This window comes from Excalfactoria chinensis, chromosome 3, assembly GCF_039878825.1.
Source record: "Excalfactoria chinensis isolate bCotChi1 chromosome 3, bCotChi1.hap2, whole genome shotgun sequence".
Lineage (NCBI taxonomy): Eukaryota > Metazoa > Chordata > Aves > Galliformes > Phasianidae > Excalfactoria > Excalfactoria chinensis.
In genome coordinates, this window is record NC_092827.1 from 36,491,499 (window position 1) to 36,509,106 (window position 17,608).

Sequence of the window (17,608 nt, forward strand, 5' to 3'; positions counted from 1 at the left end):
ATCTCCACTACCACAACTGTAAAACCTTACAAGTTATTTTGTAAAATATTTTATATTTTCCTTTAAATGTCTGTACAGAGCTTAAGATAAAGAGCATAATATGCTTTAGTAATGGAAATAACTACTTTCCAGCAGAAATGCAATTGCCCACTGCCCTCCTCTGCTACTGACTACTCTAGTTAATGCCATGACTTGGTGACAATTCTACACAGAATTTCTAACTGTACTGAGATAATTTAAGGCCAACTTTAAAAAAAAGAGATATATTAACATGTATGTAACATAATTTGACTACTTTGTGGATTTACACTTCTGTGCTGTGGAAAAAGTAAAAAGGAATATTCTGAAAAGCTGATGGTATTATGAAGACTGCTTACAGGACAAATATGAATAAAGGAACAGACCTGCATGAAGTCACACTACAGCTCTGGTTTAATAATTCAGAAACTACAGCAGTATCAATTAAGGAGCTCCCACTGCTTCCTTCTCATCCTGCCCTCACATTCACAACATTCCACTAGTGAGTTGTTCTGGTTCTTCTGCTTGTGGGACCTGGTGTGAACTGCCCAATGACCTAACCCAGAGCACTAAAAGAAAAGAAAGGATAAAAACAGGAGGAGGGCATGACTGAGCTGACAGAACAGGGGCACAAATAATTGCACTAGAACAGCAAATGGTGTATCATATCTCAGGTGGAAAGAGGACTTCTTAATCTACTACTGATGTCTAAGTCTTCATGTCAGTTAAAAGCCTGTCAGAAGGAGAGATCACTGCATCTCTGCTTCGTATTTTGACTGCTATATTTTAAGAACTGATCTTATGCGATTATCTACAGTGTCCACTGCAAACTCCAAGTGAAGCTAATTGACTGCTCAAAGGGCAGATTTTCACAGATAAACAGACACTAAATGAATTATGCTGAACGGCTATGAGGCCATTGGTTATCTGGAGCAGCCTGCTTAGAGCATGCTTTTAGCACTTCCATAGCCCAAGGACATGTGATTTATACAAAAGGCATTTATAGGCAAAGTTCCAGCTCAGCTGCAGTACACAGGTCACCATACAGAGTTCTGGAGTAATCTATGGCAAACTCTTGTCACCAACTGGATCTGATTATAAAAAACGCACTCAGGTTCAACTCAGACTCAGGAAAAAGCAGCACAACAACCTGCTGCACTCTTCTCTTAGCTTCAGTTGCCTCTATCTTTGAACAGATGTTTCATTCAAATCTCAGTAAATTTACATCCTAACAGTATTCTCTGCTACACCGGCAATATGGCATCGCAACTGTTTGAAATCCGCTTTTGTCAGAGAATATGTAGAATCTGCATCTTTTACTCCATCTTTTATCTCCCCTCTACTCTCAAATAACCCTAAAATCAGCAGGACCGGCAGACCCTAAAGTATGTAAAACTGCTCCTAAAACCAAAAACTGAAGTGGAGGCCCCTCTGGCTTCTCAGAGAGAAAATCCTGCAGACCAACACCTCGCAAGATCCATGCCAGGCTTCTCAGTTGGAAGCCCATGTTTGCATATCTAGCCATGCAGTCATTTCAAATCATTCAAAGGCAAGAATTCTTAGCCTCAAGTAATTCTGCCTATATTTCCTTAGTCCACAGTACACTGAAACTGACCCCTGCAATGTTCACAAGCAACAATTTCTCTCACCAGTTCCCACCTGGATTTTAAATCCTGCCTGTCAGAATAGTGAATTGGGACCTCAATGTTGGGTTCAGAAAAGAGGTATACACTGTAATTTCCTCAGAAAACAGCATCTAGAAAACCAAGCCAAAATATCCTAGTTTTAAAAGTGATTTCATGTGTATGAATTATATATTCAATATATATGAATCACTGCATATTTGAAATTACTTTATATGAGCTAAAGGGGAAAAATAAAAAGAAGCAAGTCTGAAACCTATTTAGAATTTTAAAAGCTTTCATAATAACCTCAAGGCCATGCAGTCCACATTAAAAAACTGAAAATCTTCTACAGACGACATAGGCTTAGAGGCAATTCTTGCTATGAAGCACATGAATAACCATCATCATGACACATCACCTTCCCACCTCTGATCACAGTTAATTAAAAGAAAGCGTGTGCCACAAAGCTGTCACGTCAGATGTTTAACCAACAAAACCGGACAACATTAAGTTCTGATGTAATTCCACTTATTTAAAAAAATTATGTCCAGGACTGGTTTAATCCTATTTCTAAAGAATGTTTGAGGATATATTTCAGAAACCAAAAAAAAGGAAATGATTACAGCCTACTATTTACACAACTATTGATGACAGCTTACATTTTGAGGTGCGTACTGTTCTGATTTATTTATATATATTTTTGTAATCATCAATAGCACTAAGTAATCAGGGATCCCTGGACAAAATCACAACCGTTTTCAGAGAAATGTAAAGTACAGCTAAAAGTTTGAACATAAAGAGCATGGGAAACATCAAGAAAAGCACAAACAATACGGTCTTGTGATTTACAAATTTGGACTTGGAAATTCTCCTAGGTGGGCTCTAAGGAAAAAGAAAAAATACTGTTATATCTTGGGCAAATCCCTTTCTGTTGTTGCATCTCAGATTCCTACTTTGAAGTAAGAACAACAGGAATCCTTTTTCCCGTTCTATGTCTGCTTGGCTTATTTAAATAATATAGTGCCTTGGGCAAAAAATAATCTCTCACAAGGCTAAATACACGGTACGTATCACTACAAGAGATGGAGGAAAAAAACAATGATCAAAGTAAACAGTATCACTGCATTCTAATTGGGGCATTAAAAAAACACCATAAGAAACACAGGATAAATGACACAGTAGTTTCTGCATTCAACCTGGAAATAACCTTTCCTCTCCATTTAAGTTCTTCTAATAAGCACAGGGCGTAGTAATTCTATCTTCTCAACATCCCTCTGAAACACGCTATAGACTGTGACTCTCCCTGTCCAGTACCATAATAACAGAGCAAACACAAGGAAAGGTTGAGACAACCTTTAGTATAACAGTCAGATGTGGTCTACAATTGGATATTTAAATTTAACATTTGAACATTTTTCATTCCTATACTGTTCATATACATAAATGCTTTTATAAAATTAAGAGCTCAAACAGACTTAAGTTATCAAAAAGTTATCATATTTTTATCATATCTATTTTCACCTGTTTCTCCCCTTTTTGTAGTTCTGCAGCTCATAAACCTGTTTCAAGGTTTTAATCTTTCATCCTATGTCAAAATGAGAATCACTTTTGGTATCATGGAAAATAACAGAGAACTGCATATGTCACACCCCTTTCACAGACATAATTAAATTATAAATAATAAAATGCATTCTGTAAGAAATACAGAACTGATGCTTGGGAAAGTGGTGAAATTCTGCTGGCATGTAAAACAAACAAAACAGCTACATTCCTGGGTCCTCAGCTACATTTTTTAGTTTCCATTCAGCTCCCTTTATAGTCAATTAAGGAAAACTGGCAGTTTTCATACCTCTCAAGATGGATGAATTGCCTCTCAGCAAGTGCCTACTTCCTTCCAAATTAATGATTACAAAGTTAAAACTAGGCAGGATGAATATCAGAGCACAATACTGAAAGAAGGATCAAGAAAATTAGAGTGAGGGCCATGCAGGAATTTCATGCATCAGTACCAAGCATAGCCCCACGTACATCTTAACAAACTTAAGAATGGCACGTGAAGGTCTCATCTAGAGAGCACTGCTACCCTCACAGAGTATATGGTAACATCAGATCCCTCAGTGAAATCCACAGAAAAGAACTGTGTTCTAGATGGTAGGAAAAGCTAAGACTATGTCCTAAAGGTAAAGGTCTTGAAATTTTCTATCAGAAAATTGAATTCAGAAGTTATTAAACAGTGTTATTAAACAGCATCAGACATTCCCAGAACTTACACTACATGCTCACATATTGCACCTCAACATACCAACATGAAATAAAAATTACCAAGCTTGGAATTTTTCCAGAGCAGAGCTACCTTTAAAAAATTTTTGTAGAAAGTGATAATATCAATTACACAGCCAATGTTTAACATTTATATTTCTTACAGTACAATCTAATGTGCTCAGCCCATAAAACAGCAAACTCAGCAAAACATTTATGATACTGACAGAGGGTCTTAAAACATCTAACAGTAAGGTAGTAATTAGAATAGACTAAGTTTCCTTAATACAGTAATCTACTGAATAACTAGCATTTAACACAAAGATGTCAAGAGCTGCTGGATTGGTTAGTGACTTGTATAAAATACTCATTAGTACTATCAACATTAATAATTAAACAAATTAGAAAATTCCTTTATTATAACACAAAATGTTTTCTATCAACAAAAAAAAGCAAGCAAAGTTGCAGACCTAAATAAAATACTACAACTTTCAGGTATTTAGGAAAGAACAAACCCACCTTCTCTTCTAGATTTCCATTACGATCAAACTGGTAGAGCGATGCCAGATGAGTAACAATCCACAGGCTAAAACTCAGTGGATCATTACACTGAGTTGTTTGAAAAACAGACATACTTTCAGAACTACTTGGTCTTTCAAAGATGCTCTTTAGATTTTTGTTCACCAAGCTCCAGAAACACTGAAGAAAATGTAAAAGGACATGTTATTAAAGGCTGTGTTAATGTTCTCTACAATACTGTTGTAAAGATTATTTCATTTTTATAGAAAACAAGCAACATGACAATCATTTAAAGAAATTATTATCAGAGAAAGCCTAGAGCTATCTTACATGCTCTTTCTCTACCTTAGGACGCTCTTACTAGAAGAAATCAATATGAAACTAAAATACTTGGTCACAAACAAGAATGTGATACAATACATCACAGACAAAGTTACAAGCAACTGGAATGACAACATACAGACTGAATCCATCAACTTCCAAAAGAGGGAAGTTCTTTAATTAAGACTTCATACAACAGACTTTTAAAAAACTCTTAGCCACAGACTAACCTAACAAAGGGAAAGACAGTAGTAGATGCAAGAGAATCAGTCTCAAAGACAGTAAACTGAGGTTCAGATGACTTATTATGAGTCATCCTCTTCCAGCACTGATAAATTGATTTTCGCTGGCTCAGATCCCCATCTATAGCACATTATGCCCTCTCCCAGCCTGTGTTTATCTTCCCTAATTATAGGGAAGCTTTCTGGGACTTCTTTGCACTTACACTTTACTCACCTCAGCTGGGTGAAACTACAATTACAACCATCAAAAACCAGGTTGTTCATTTACAGATAGTTGAAGAATAGGTAGCAAAGACAGAAACACAGGCTAGATGGTTCATTGATCTGACTGTTCTACGTTTTCTAGGACCCAGCAATGTATTGTTATATGATATAAAACAAATTGCAAAATAATGATTTCTAAAAGTGGGTAAATGTTTTCTTTTTCACTATGTCCTACTATACAATGTCCAGTTTGTTTGCTTTCCTTAGCACAAGAACTCCTTAACAGTATCTTAAGTCATACCGAAACATCGTACTACAAAATGTATAAACTTGATACACATTAAAGAATGTGGCCTAAAGCATCACTGTGAGCATGCAGTTCTCAAGGAAAAATGAAACTTAGTTTTATCATCAGATATGTGAACTAGTGCATTCACAGTAGTCTGGGAACATTTGGCAAATGCACTGCATTTGTAACATGCATGCATATGTAACAGCATTGTTCCATTACCCCTGTTTGAGATCCTTTATTTCTGAAGTCCAGCAGCTGAATAAGGAGAACCCACAATTCCTTAATGCAGTTGCAGGGATAATGGTGATTAGTAAGAGCCTCAGAAGGTCTTACCTGAAAGAGAATCACACAGTACATTTTTTCAGAGAAGTGTAATTTCTGAAGTTGCTTATTTCCTCTGGTTTTGGTGTGGGGTTTGATTTGGTTTTGTTTGTTTATTTTCTGCACTTAAATAACATGGCTACAGTTATAGACTAGAAAGTATATCATTCCATTAACTGCCAAAACATATATTTCATACAATAAAAGACGGTCTCCTAATTTTACATACATTATAGATTGTACTATTTTTAAGTTCCTCCTAAGGAACTTAACAAGCTTTATTTAATCTAATGAAAATAGGGTTCCTGAGGCCTAAATGAAAAGGAATTGCAATAAATACTGATTCATTTCTGACAGCACGGAAAAGATAAAAATGATTATATTTCCTTGATGCAATTGGAAAGATAAGAAAAAGATTTCAAATGATTTAATAGCTATTATTGCTGCTACTTTTAACTGAAGAATCCTTAATGACTAGGCATAAATGCTAATAGAATATGTTTTTGTTGGTATGAGGCTGTTAATGCTCCCAAAATATTTCACAAAATCTGCTTTTCGGTAAATTTACTGCAAGGCATTCTTTTAATATGCAGAAAACAGCATATTTCAAGTCATGTATGTTATTTGATCACTATTCCATATTTAACAAAATTCACTCTGCTGCATTTCAAATGCGAAGTATTCTTCTTGTGATTCATCTTTCAGTTTTACCTTCCCTGAATTGAGAAACAAAATAAGCAAAACAGCTAACGAAAATCTTAAATGCGTGAAGATTCTCCCTACGATTCAATGTTTTCAAGACCTAGCAGCACTGTATATGAAATGATCATAGTACAGACATAACTTTTACTTACTCTGTTTTAAGATTTACGAATCTACTGAGCTGTTCAGAGGTAGTAAAAACAGTTAGCAAAACTTGGCTTAAATAGCACAATTCCTTCAGCAGGGACAAAATGCCAGAAACATTGTAAGAAAAGTGTACGACAAATCAGCTTACACTCAGTTTACTGCTTAACAATCAGTACTGAAGTTGAATAACAAGCCCACATCCTTCTAAAGAGGGGAATGGCACCCAGAGAAACTTATTCATCTAACTCACCACAGGAGGAAGAAACTGCTGCTATACTTTCCTGACAAATAAAGCAAGGCCAGGATGACCAGCCCACTAATTCCTAGATACCTAAATCAGACACGCTGAACCTGGGTTCTTATATCCTCTTGCTCTTTCTGATCCATTCATTTAGAACTGTTCTTGTATGACAGTGGTACTTAAATTAATTTCAGGTTTGGCAACCTAACAGTGAAAATTAAAAATTACATCAAAATATGCAATGCCAATAACAGTAGCAGCACTGTGATAGAGATGTTACAGAAGTGAGAATGAATGACTAAAACCCACACATTCAGACTAAGAATATTATCAATAGTCTCAACTTCTGTTTCAAACCCATATAACATTCTATTAGTATTCAGAATGTTTATTTATCGTTCACCTCCAAAGTACTTCAAAATAGTTTTAAATATTGTACCTCTTAAATTTAAATAAGAATTCAGATTCATTAATGTGACAATTTTCTTTCCTCTCTCTAAAGAATATTGTTCAACCTATGAAATTGTCAGAATGGATTCTAGTGTCAATTTAAGAACCACATGAGGCCAAGACTGAAATATTATAAATACTTACACTGCTCACATTCCAGAGTTGCTACTTAAGAGTTCTTCCAGCGCATATGTCTCTCCGTGCTCCTAGCTAAACATCTATTATGGGAATCCCTCAATAATCTGAATTAATCTTAGGCAAATATTGTCTAGAGAATAAACATCAGCTAGACCACTAGAGTCTATCAAAAATTAATTATTTAACTGCTAAATTCCCAAAACCAAAGCAGCCTCAAAAGTGCTCTGGTTGATTCATCAGCCAAAAGGTCCATTTGAAAAGAAATTATGCATTCTAACACATGGGAATTTTATGAAAATATTAGGTACCTAACTTACCAAGCATTTTATAATGAATACCAGTTGTTGCAAAAACTTGCACCTACCATGCTTTTCTACAGGCTAGCAGGACCTCTTTTGCAAGATGCGCTATGTCTGACCAAGATAGAGTATGACTAGTACTACCAAAGCAAGACACTCTATAGAAACCGGATAGACAAAGTATAAATGGGACACTGTTTGGCTCAGGGATAGTCTACACCTTGTCTTGCAAGTTCAGTATCTTTGTAGGAATAGCTATAACAACAAACTGGTTCATTCCCAGGACAATACAGGTGTGATACCAAGGATGTGCTGCTGAGAACAGAATAGACTTCCAGGGATATTACTTCTCCTCCTAATGGACCTCAGGGCACAATGAGCTGAGTATGTCAAGCGTCCTGACATCATAGCAGTTCAAGATACAGATTTGAAAATATGATTATAAAAGATCAGTGCTCATGTCCATCCTTTCAAAAATACTAACAAACGTTGAGCTTCACTTGTTCCAAAGCTTATTGGTATGTTAGTGAGCTGACACTGTCGTCCATTATGGCTCTCATTTGTGTTTTCAACAGTTTCCATAGAGTACCCTGAGCTGGAAGTATCAACTCTGGGCTCCACTGAGGACTACTCAAAATTCAAATCCTACATCTGAGAGCAGTCCAGATGCTCCTTGAGCTCCAGCACTGAGGGGCCTTGACCCCTGCCACGGGCAGCCTGTTCCATGCCCACCACCCACCCTTGGGCCTTTCCCTAGCCTCCAACCTGCCCTTCCCCAACACAGCTCCATGCCATTCTCTTGGGTCCTGTCACCATCACAGGAGCAGAGCTCAGTGCTTCCACTCCCTGTGAGAAGCTGCAGGCTGCCATGAGGCCTCCCCTCAGCCTCCTCAGCTCTGGGCTGAACAAATTAAGGGACCTCGGTCACCCCTCATACATCCTTCCCTCAAAAACCATCTTTATAACCCTCTTTTGCATGCTCTCTAATAGCTCTCATGTCTTTCTTCTAATTGTGGCACCCAAACCTGCACACAGTGCTCGAGGTGAGGCTGCAGAGCACAGAGCAGAGAGGTACAATCCCTTCCCTCACCCAGATGGCAGTGCTGGGCCTGATGGACCTCCAGCTTGCCCCTCTGGCTGCCAAGGCACACTGCTGACTCATATTTAACTTGCCAGCAACCAGAATCCCCAGATCCCTTTCCACAGGCCTTCTCTCCAGCCTCTTGTTCCCCAGTCTGTACGTATATCCAAGGTTGCTCTGTCAGAATTTTGAAGAATATTATAGAACCAAATGCATACTAGAGGAGGCACCAGCTCAAGTCCAAATTCCACTTGAGAAATTAATCTTGAATAGAACTAATTCAAAATATGCAGCCCAAGCCTAGGTAGAGCTGAAGAAACCATTGTGGTATAACAATCTTCTCTGTTATGTGGCTCTGTGGAAGTAGGATCAATCTGTCATTTTAAATATCTGACATTTCACAGGCTACCATAAAGCACAATAGCCAACAGATACTACTCAAATTTTCCTTTACAAATTTACACTCATTTATTTGTTTTTTTTGATGGAGGAAGAGGTTGTAATATAATCTGATAATAATAAATCAAAACTAATTCTAAAAGGTAAGAAAACTTTGGAAAGAGAGACAGTTCAAAAGAACAATTTATAAATGTAACTATAGCCATTTTCCTCCCAACTCCATAAAGAGCATTATGAAAGGAGGAGGACTCAATTTTTCATGTTTTTGTACCACGAAAACATGAATTATACAATTCAGTCCTGCATTCAACAACTACTGATCCAAAGCAGGTGTCACAAAGGCAACAAGATTGCACAGCTCTCTTACTGGCTAATGCTATTGAAACTTTGTAGCCTTGAGTCCTCAATGCAAGAAAGAGAAACAGAAAAACACTGCAATTGGAGAATGAAATGTTTCCTTGACAAACATAGAAGATCTGTAAAACAAAGATGAGGTTGTAGAAACAGAAGCATTGTAACAAACTGTATTATGACATTTTGTAAGTGTCCAGTTAGCTTACTGCCAGGATTACAGCTATTTTTCTTGTTCCTTTTGAAAGAGTTTGAAAATATATATATATATAATTTTTTTGAATGTATAACTCTAAACCTTTTAGACTGTGCCACGTTTGGCATTGAACCTGGAACACTGAACTTATGAAATGTGGCACTCACTTCTGCTCCGTACACAGTGCATTTCAATACTTCTCTCTCATTCAACTGCCAGATGGTCATGAATAAATATAACACAATTTGAGCTCTTAACAAATAACACTCTTTAAAACATGGAGATATTAAGTCATATGTAACATTTAAAAAGTAGCAGTAAGAAGTCATCCGTGCATTGCTACAATATCTAATTCAGATGTTTCTGTTGGGAAACATATAAGTGTCCGTATTCTATATAAAGGAAATAAGTTACCTTGTTGTACTTCTGGATGGACAAGCTTATTAAATCGGACACGAGATTTTCACAGTGCGTTTCAAATAAACTGATATTGGTTAAATTCTCCCCAGTTAGATTTATGAAATGGTTAGCATATACAACTTGCCCTAAAAGAAAAAAAAGAAAGAACAAATTAGATCTATTTAGTCTAGAAAGGACTTTTGTTTCCTAACTGATATATCTTAGAATTGGTTTGCTAAGTTGTACATAATTTACCAACTCATCTAGAAATGCCTGTCCATTATAAATTCAAGCTAGATTCTTCATTACACTCAAGTCTAAAATTATTCCAGTTGATAGTCAAAAGCTTTGACATTTTCAGCCTTTTATTGGCATAGCTTTTCAGGGAAATTAGGGTTTATTTACCTGCAGGTTCCCCTTTGTTACATGCCAGTGCTCATGTTCTAAAAACATGACATGTTTTGCAGATATACAAGTTGATGACAAACAATTCTAGAGAGGTCTAACACTTCCTTTAGGACGTGTTGATGTAAAAAGCTGACATGATCATATTCCAACTTGAGCATTTGTAGACATTAACAGAGATAAAATGGTAAAGTTAAGAGGCAGTAAGATTTTATCTTACAAGCCTTCCAAGAGTACAATTCCCTTGACATCAGTGGAACAGAAGATATACAGAATGAGTACGTATCTTATTCTTGAAAATGCAGGGTGAAACCCTGCATCCAATACCTTGCCATTGGTGTGAAGTTTCCATTCAGCATACCATACAAAACAAAATGAGAACCAAAAGAATTCAGCAAGGCACACAGAATACAAGACAGAATAATACACGCAGACACACCTTGACCAGTGAATTTTGTTGTTAAAAAAGCATGAGCTTTCCGTTACAGAAATTACTATATTATTACTCTGAATTTTACCTATAATTAAATATAGAATTCTGGGAGAGACATGCCCTGCAGCAGTCTGCCCATCCCTTCTCCAAAAGCCTCCCAGAAAAGGAAAAAACTGATTATCCCAATCAGTCATGAGATAAACTTATAAGTTTATAGAATAGCCAACCCATGAATTATCCAGAAATTCGAGCATGGAGAAATGACAAAGATGCAGGAAAGCCATGTTGTGACTGTACTCAAAGCAGAAAAAAGCTAATCCAAGTGTTCAGGTTTTATATCATTACTTTGCCCAAACACACAGAGCAGGCTCTCTACACTTTGGTGTTACTCCAACTATTGCAATTCTTGTATGGAACTTCTAGATAATTTATATAATGAGGAAGTTTTTGTTGTAGTGGGACTGCATATAGGAGAAAACACGTTTTTGTAGCTTTGCTAGCATGGAAATGATCTATAATATACATAATTTTCACAAAGAAAATCGTAATATCCTGTTCTTTATTTTAACAATTTTTCTTCAGCCACCTGAATGTTTTATGACTACATCCTATGACTTTAGTTTCTATTAATATCTTACCAACCTTTTTCCTCTTTTAAAAGCCACTAAGATTATTATTATTAGGTTGGCTGATGGTTTTGCTTTTAAACAAAGACCTTTAAAGGCCTCTACCTTTGCCCAGTATCTTCTTAGTGTAATATATGGTTAGCAATATGGATTCTCTACTCTGGATTCTTCGTTCCAATCCATTTTTTGAAACATTTCACACGTCTGTTTACTGTTCATTGTTATACATTATAAATCTCTGCAAAATGGATTTTTATTTGCAATGTCAAAAGGTGCCTTGACATCAAGTACACTGCAAGCAATAGCTGAAAACAAACTATAAATTTTGATCAAAAAAATAAGCTCCAAATACTATTTTGTTCCATCTGAGCTATACGAAGGAAAGTTTAATCACATAGACTTGTCGCATAATGAAATAAAGATGCACAGACCAAAGTATCATCATAGTATCATAGTATCGTGCGAGTTGGAAGGGACCTTAGAGATCATCGAGTCCAACTCCCGGGATTCGAGCCTTTCTGTGTAGCAGAGCAGCATTTCTGCCACTTGCGCCACAGGGGGGATTCGAACCCGGGCCTCTGGTGTTGCAAGCAGCAATTGTATCACTGCGCCACCGGAGGCACACAAGTTTTTCATAAAGTGTTTCATAAGATTTGAAAAGGAAAAACTGTCTTCACCAAATTTCAATTTAGACGATCAAATAGAGCTATGCTCAGAAACTACTGAAAATAATAAATTATTCCAAATGAATTAAGATAAGAAATAAAAATAACAACATATACAAGTTAAAAAAAAAAAAAAAAAGCCCCGCATACTTACTCATTTTTTCACTTAGTACATGAAGAATTTCTAGCACTAGCCAATGGATATCCAAATGGAGATGTAGTAAGTGCCATGACGGTGGAAAGATCTGCGATTACAAATACACAAATTTATTTACTCGCAATGGTTTTTTAGTGAATTCTGGATGTTGCATTAAGACTTAATGAAAATGGGCATATATTTTGTCTGCAATGAACATTATTGATACATATGAACAAACAAACTACACATACACACAAATCATTCAGTCAAAGGGAAAAGAACAAAACAAACGCCTTCATGACAATTAATCTTATCTGTAGAGAATGTCTGTGAAGTATTTCATATGATCTAAACCATAATTTAAACACAATGTCTCAATACTTCTCAAGTAAAATATTAAGTAGCACAAAGGCTGCTAAAATAAAGTATGCTTTTAAAGTAATTCCAAAATTTCACTATTCTCTTCTTTAAAGATTACTGCAAATTGCTGTTTCTTTCATCAGAAGTCCTACTGACAAGCGAAGCAAACAGAAAGATTCACAGTGTTGCTTCTTGGTGGATCATTCCCCTCCAGATATGAGTTTATGCAATCCAAAGTTTGAAATTATTGAAATTTTCTTCTCAAATCATTAGTTACTATAAACATACACGCACACATAAATCTTAGAGGTGTGTATTTCACATGTGTTTAATACTGTGCTACTCCCATGCCTGCACTTTTCTTCTTAATATGCATGATCATTTCCTATTTTAAACTATGCTTCAGATCATATTTTCTTAAAAGTGCCCCTCCTGCTGGAAGCTCAGAAATTCTAGGCATTATGAAGGTATTTTTTAAATATGCTACACTGATTCAAGCCTACTTATTTACCTATATTATTATTAATTGTATATTTCAGGAAGAATTCTAAAAGCTATAAAGCAAAAATAAATTGAAAAAAAAACAACATAAAATCCAAAGCTCGTTAGCTGTGATGGCCAAGAATGGAATGGCACTGATTTTATAATGTGAAAAATGAAGAAAATAAAAATCACTTTCAGTAACATTCTGAAGAAAAATTACTTCCCATTCAGACAAAATTCATCAAAACTGAATGCGTACTCTTAAAAAAGAAATTTACAAATATAAGAGCAATCAACCTTTGCTTGATGTTGAATGGTAAATGCTGCCAGGACACTACTAGGGAGATCACGAAGATGACCAGTGTGCAGGGTCAAAGAATGAAGCTCTTCCACCAACATTGACGGGAACTGCCCTTCTAATTCCTCGTATGGGTGGAGTACTCCATCATTTTCCATTTTAGGTGGTTCCAGATACCTGAATAAACACACAGGCATACAGTGAGAACATGGATAAGGAACAGCTACACAAAGCTTAGTACATAAGTAAGTAGTGCACAAGTCTCACCTGAAGATGAAAACTTTCACATAATGCAAGAAGTCTATACACAGACGTCTGATGCTCGCTGCTTCTGAGTGCAAGTTGGCAGCTTGGCCTAAAGTAAAAGAGATCAATAGCTTAAAGCAGATGTGCTCACACTGCGACACACATATCATGCATTCTCTACAGTAATGAAACTAGACCACTGAAATGCCACTCTCTTTTCTGAAGTCAAATTGGTAATTGTCTGGTAACAAATAGCCACTTCCAAACGCCATCTTGCCAAATGCAATCTTGCCAGCGTGATCCATTCTTTATCTTATCATCACAGGCACATACCCTAAATATAAAGAAAAAAAATCACATACAATCCCTCAGGATAGGTGGCAGAGATAAGCAATTAATGGCAGACAAAATCACTCAGCCTTACAGCCCTGCTCCATATCTGCTTCCAAAAGACCTTCAAAAAAGTGTCAAGCAATTCAACAGCATCTTTTTCGCTTGGGGAAGCTCATAAGCAGAAGAACTTATTTAGAAACTAACTTTGTAACTTCTCTTTCTGAGAAGCATCCCATGATGAACAGAGCCTTAAGATGTACAAAGCTAAGAGTCTTTCATTCATAGCATGCATCCCGCCTGTCACTTGCAGCTCAGTATACTTTTATCTAGTTATTGTGTCTGTGTCATACTTTGTCTTCCTTTTCTCCCTCTTTCCCCACATCTTGTTTTGTAGCTTTCTGCTTAGAGAAAAATAAAACTTATTGCATGCTAAGTTAAATGAAGTCATTTAAATATCTAATAATACGTATACCCTAATGCCTAGCATTCAGTCAGCCTGCAACACTGTGCCTGATTAAGGATGAGGTGATCATTGGCAAGAGCATAACAGATGGGAACAGCAAATGGGTTTGAGCAGACTCCAGTGAAAAGTGTAAAGTACTAGAGAATAAGCACAGTAAAAACTGCCACATTTTGCACTGTCCAGGGAAGGACAGTCACCTTGGTATTCTCAGCATCTGCACTGAGAAGATACTGTAGACAGTGTATTTCTGAGTAATTACTAAACTTTGCAACTTCCTACATAATTTAGCCTTGAAACTTAGAATAAGCCCAAGGCTGCAATAATCTTTCTGAAACATACTGCAACTGATGTCTTTGTATTTAATTCAAACAAAGTGCTTTGTAGCAAACCCATTTCATCAACTCTACTGCCAAGATAAATTTGTAAATAACATTAAGAGTCTGTAAACTACTCTAAACTAAGGTTTTAAAATGTTCTAACTTTGTAAAATGTAAGCCAAAAGAACACTGGAAGAAGTCTCAAACCACTACCTCTATAACTAAAATAGTTACTAGTATTTTTCTGATGTAAGTTTCAATTTCTGATTAAATATGTTAATAGTTTTGCTAAATCCTAACATAGGAATGACATCTTAGCTCAAGCCAAATTAATACAAAATTCCCTGCTACAGTCAGTGAGGTCAAGATTGGCCTTTCTCAACAGGCAGACCTGGTTCCAAATGACTCGCACCATTTCCACATTGTTATGTCAAGTATCCATTTTCACACCACTGTATATCACTTGGTTGTCTACACTTGTACACTGCAATTTATGTTGCTTATGTGTTGCTCTGTGGCACTCTGTGAGTCCTCAGTCAATAACTGAAACACAAACATGATAATACAGTTCTATAATGAGAAGGCAGTCAGATATTTACCCCCGCTTCAAATGAAATGTGTTCAACTTACCAAAGTCAGACGAATTCGTTTCTATTAGGTCTTCCAGTTTGTATATTTGTTGCCTAATTAAAAGGATACAAAGGTTCACTATATTTATATAGTTTGAAGTTATCTGACTACATTTTAGCAAGGTTTTAAATAGAACGGTGACGTATTCCTTGCTTTGTAATTCTGAAAAACTTACACAAATATAACCTGAGAGATGGTATTAATGAAAGACCACCACAAACACATCTAAATGCGCAGGAATGACAGTGGACAGAGTTTTTACTTCTTCTTAAAAACATTACATACAGTAACAACAAATAAAAATTAGCCAAATAGTAGGAAAAAGGAAACAAACAAAAATACACAAAGAAAAAATCTTAAAGCCTTTCCTTGTAAATATCATTCAGCTTTATATTTGATCACAGGATAAACCTGAAAGTTAGTCCCCGTGGCAAACATTCAATGTACACTAAATTAAAGCACATGTGCACAAGCACTATGAAATTCCGCAAGCAGTTTTTCCTTCTTCCTTCCCAGAGTGATCTACTGCTTAACTACAAAGGATTAATAGAAACAGTTACAGCAGAGTCTGCCTAGAAAAATTAAAAAACTCAGTTCAGTTTTGGAGGGTGGAAAGAGCACATTTTTGAAGAAGTCACTACTAAATATTACAGCAAATGAAAATAAGGAAAAAAAGGTAGGTAAGTAGATAAGTACTCCGTCATATTCCACAGCAACTGTTATTTACTGTTATTTTCAAGTGGTCTTCAATACTGTCTCCAGAGAGATAACATAGTACTAAACCCAACACAGAAAAAGGAAAAAAGCATAAGACAGACTGCAAAAGAAAATGTTGCATAAATTGAGAATGGAGTTGTCTGACCCATTTCTTACACAGTCAAAGCTGCAACTACTGAGAGATTCAAGAATAGCAGAACTGAATCCAATGCAGACCAAATGTCCTTGAGAACTAAACTTTGTGGAAATGTTAGTGAGTGGTCACAAGGCCCCAAAAAATTAGGTTGTAACCTGCATATAAACAGGCTGACACACATTAAAATTACCCCCCTTAGCTCTTCCTTGCTTGTATAAAACAACCTAAGACATAAAAAACACCTTAGTAGCTGAAAGAATCAAAGCTGAATTTCTGTGTGAACTGTTCAGTTATTTCAATCATGTAAAAAAGAAATCTAAAGCTGGAAGACTTTAAGAAAAGGTTTTGGAGATTGAAGGTTAAAAACACTCAGAAGTAAATAGAAAAAAAGATTCTACTAAGTTGAGAGATGAAGGATTACAGTGAGTTCAAAAAGGAAAATCACAAGTGGGGCATGACAAGTATAAGAAAGATGTCACAACTTAAATAAGAAATTCTAATTCCACTTTGCATCTGTATCTCCAAGATTGGCGCTCATTAGCTGCTAATCTTCTGACTCACATCTTCAGTCACATGAAAAAAATCACAGGTAGAAGTTCTTTCCACTGTGCAATTACTGTTTTTAACTTGTAGTTATGCTCTATTACATAATTATGTATTAATTTTATAAAAACATTAAGTAGCAATCCTCAATATTGTGGACACTTAAGAAAAAATTACTGAGTTGCCACTAGCATGGATTTTAATACCAATATTATCTGCGCTGTTGAACTGTTCACAGCCACCATGTTTTCAAGAATCAGCATAACTTGTATCTTCCATGTACCATCACTACATTGGAAAACAGAGCTTTCCTACTTTCAGTTGTCAAATGGTCTATAAATGAAAGCATACCATTTTATAAGTGAAAAAAAAAATGAACTGAAAGATAGAAGATCTTTGCAGAGAGACTTGTCACATCAAAAGACAACTTAGCAACCAAATTCTTATAGCAAAGAGTTAGCTGAAATCCATTACTGCTACCAACCTTTTAAAACATGTACAGCTTGAATAAATTAAGACATAGTATATTTTATTGGCTTTTTTTTTTTTTTTTGACATTAATCTCTATTACAATTCAAATGTAACTACAAAGGGGTTTATATTGCAAAGA

At 36.0% G+C, this 17,608-nt stretch overlaps 1 protein-coding gene across 3 annotated transcripts in view; it reads right to left on the reverse strand.

Moving 5' to 3' along the window:
* Positions 1–17,608, reverse strand: part of MMS22L (MMS22 like, DNA repair protein) — an 86,280-nt gene that overhangs the window by 63,499 nt on the left and 5,173 nt on the right. For all 3 annotated transcript variants that reach the window (XM_072333617.1, XM_072333618.1, XM_072333619.1), the window contains exons 4-10: positions 15,603–15,655; positions 13,881–13,968; positions 13,613–13,790; positions 12,488–12,578; positions 10,220–10,350; positions 5,700–5,813; positions 4,422–4,601 (exon numbers count right to left, since the gene is read on the reverse strand). In XM_072333617.1, coding sequence (XP_072189718.1) covers positions 4,422–4,601; positions 5,700–5,813; positions 10,220–10,350; positions 12,488–12,578; positions 13,613–13,790; positions 13,881–13,968; positions 15,603–15,655 — 835 coding nt within the window. The remainder of the gene's footprint in view (positions 1–4,421; positions 4,602–5,699; positions 5,814–10,219; positions 10,351–12,487; positions 12,579–13,612; positions 13,791–13,880; positions 13,969–15,602; positions 15,656–17,608) is intronic.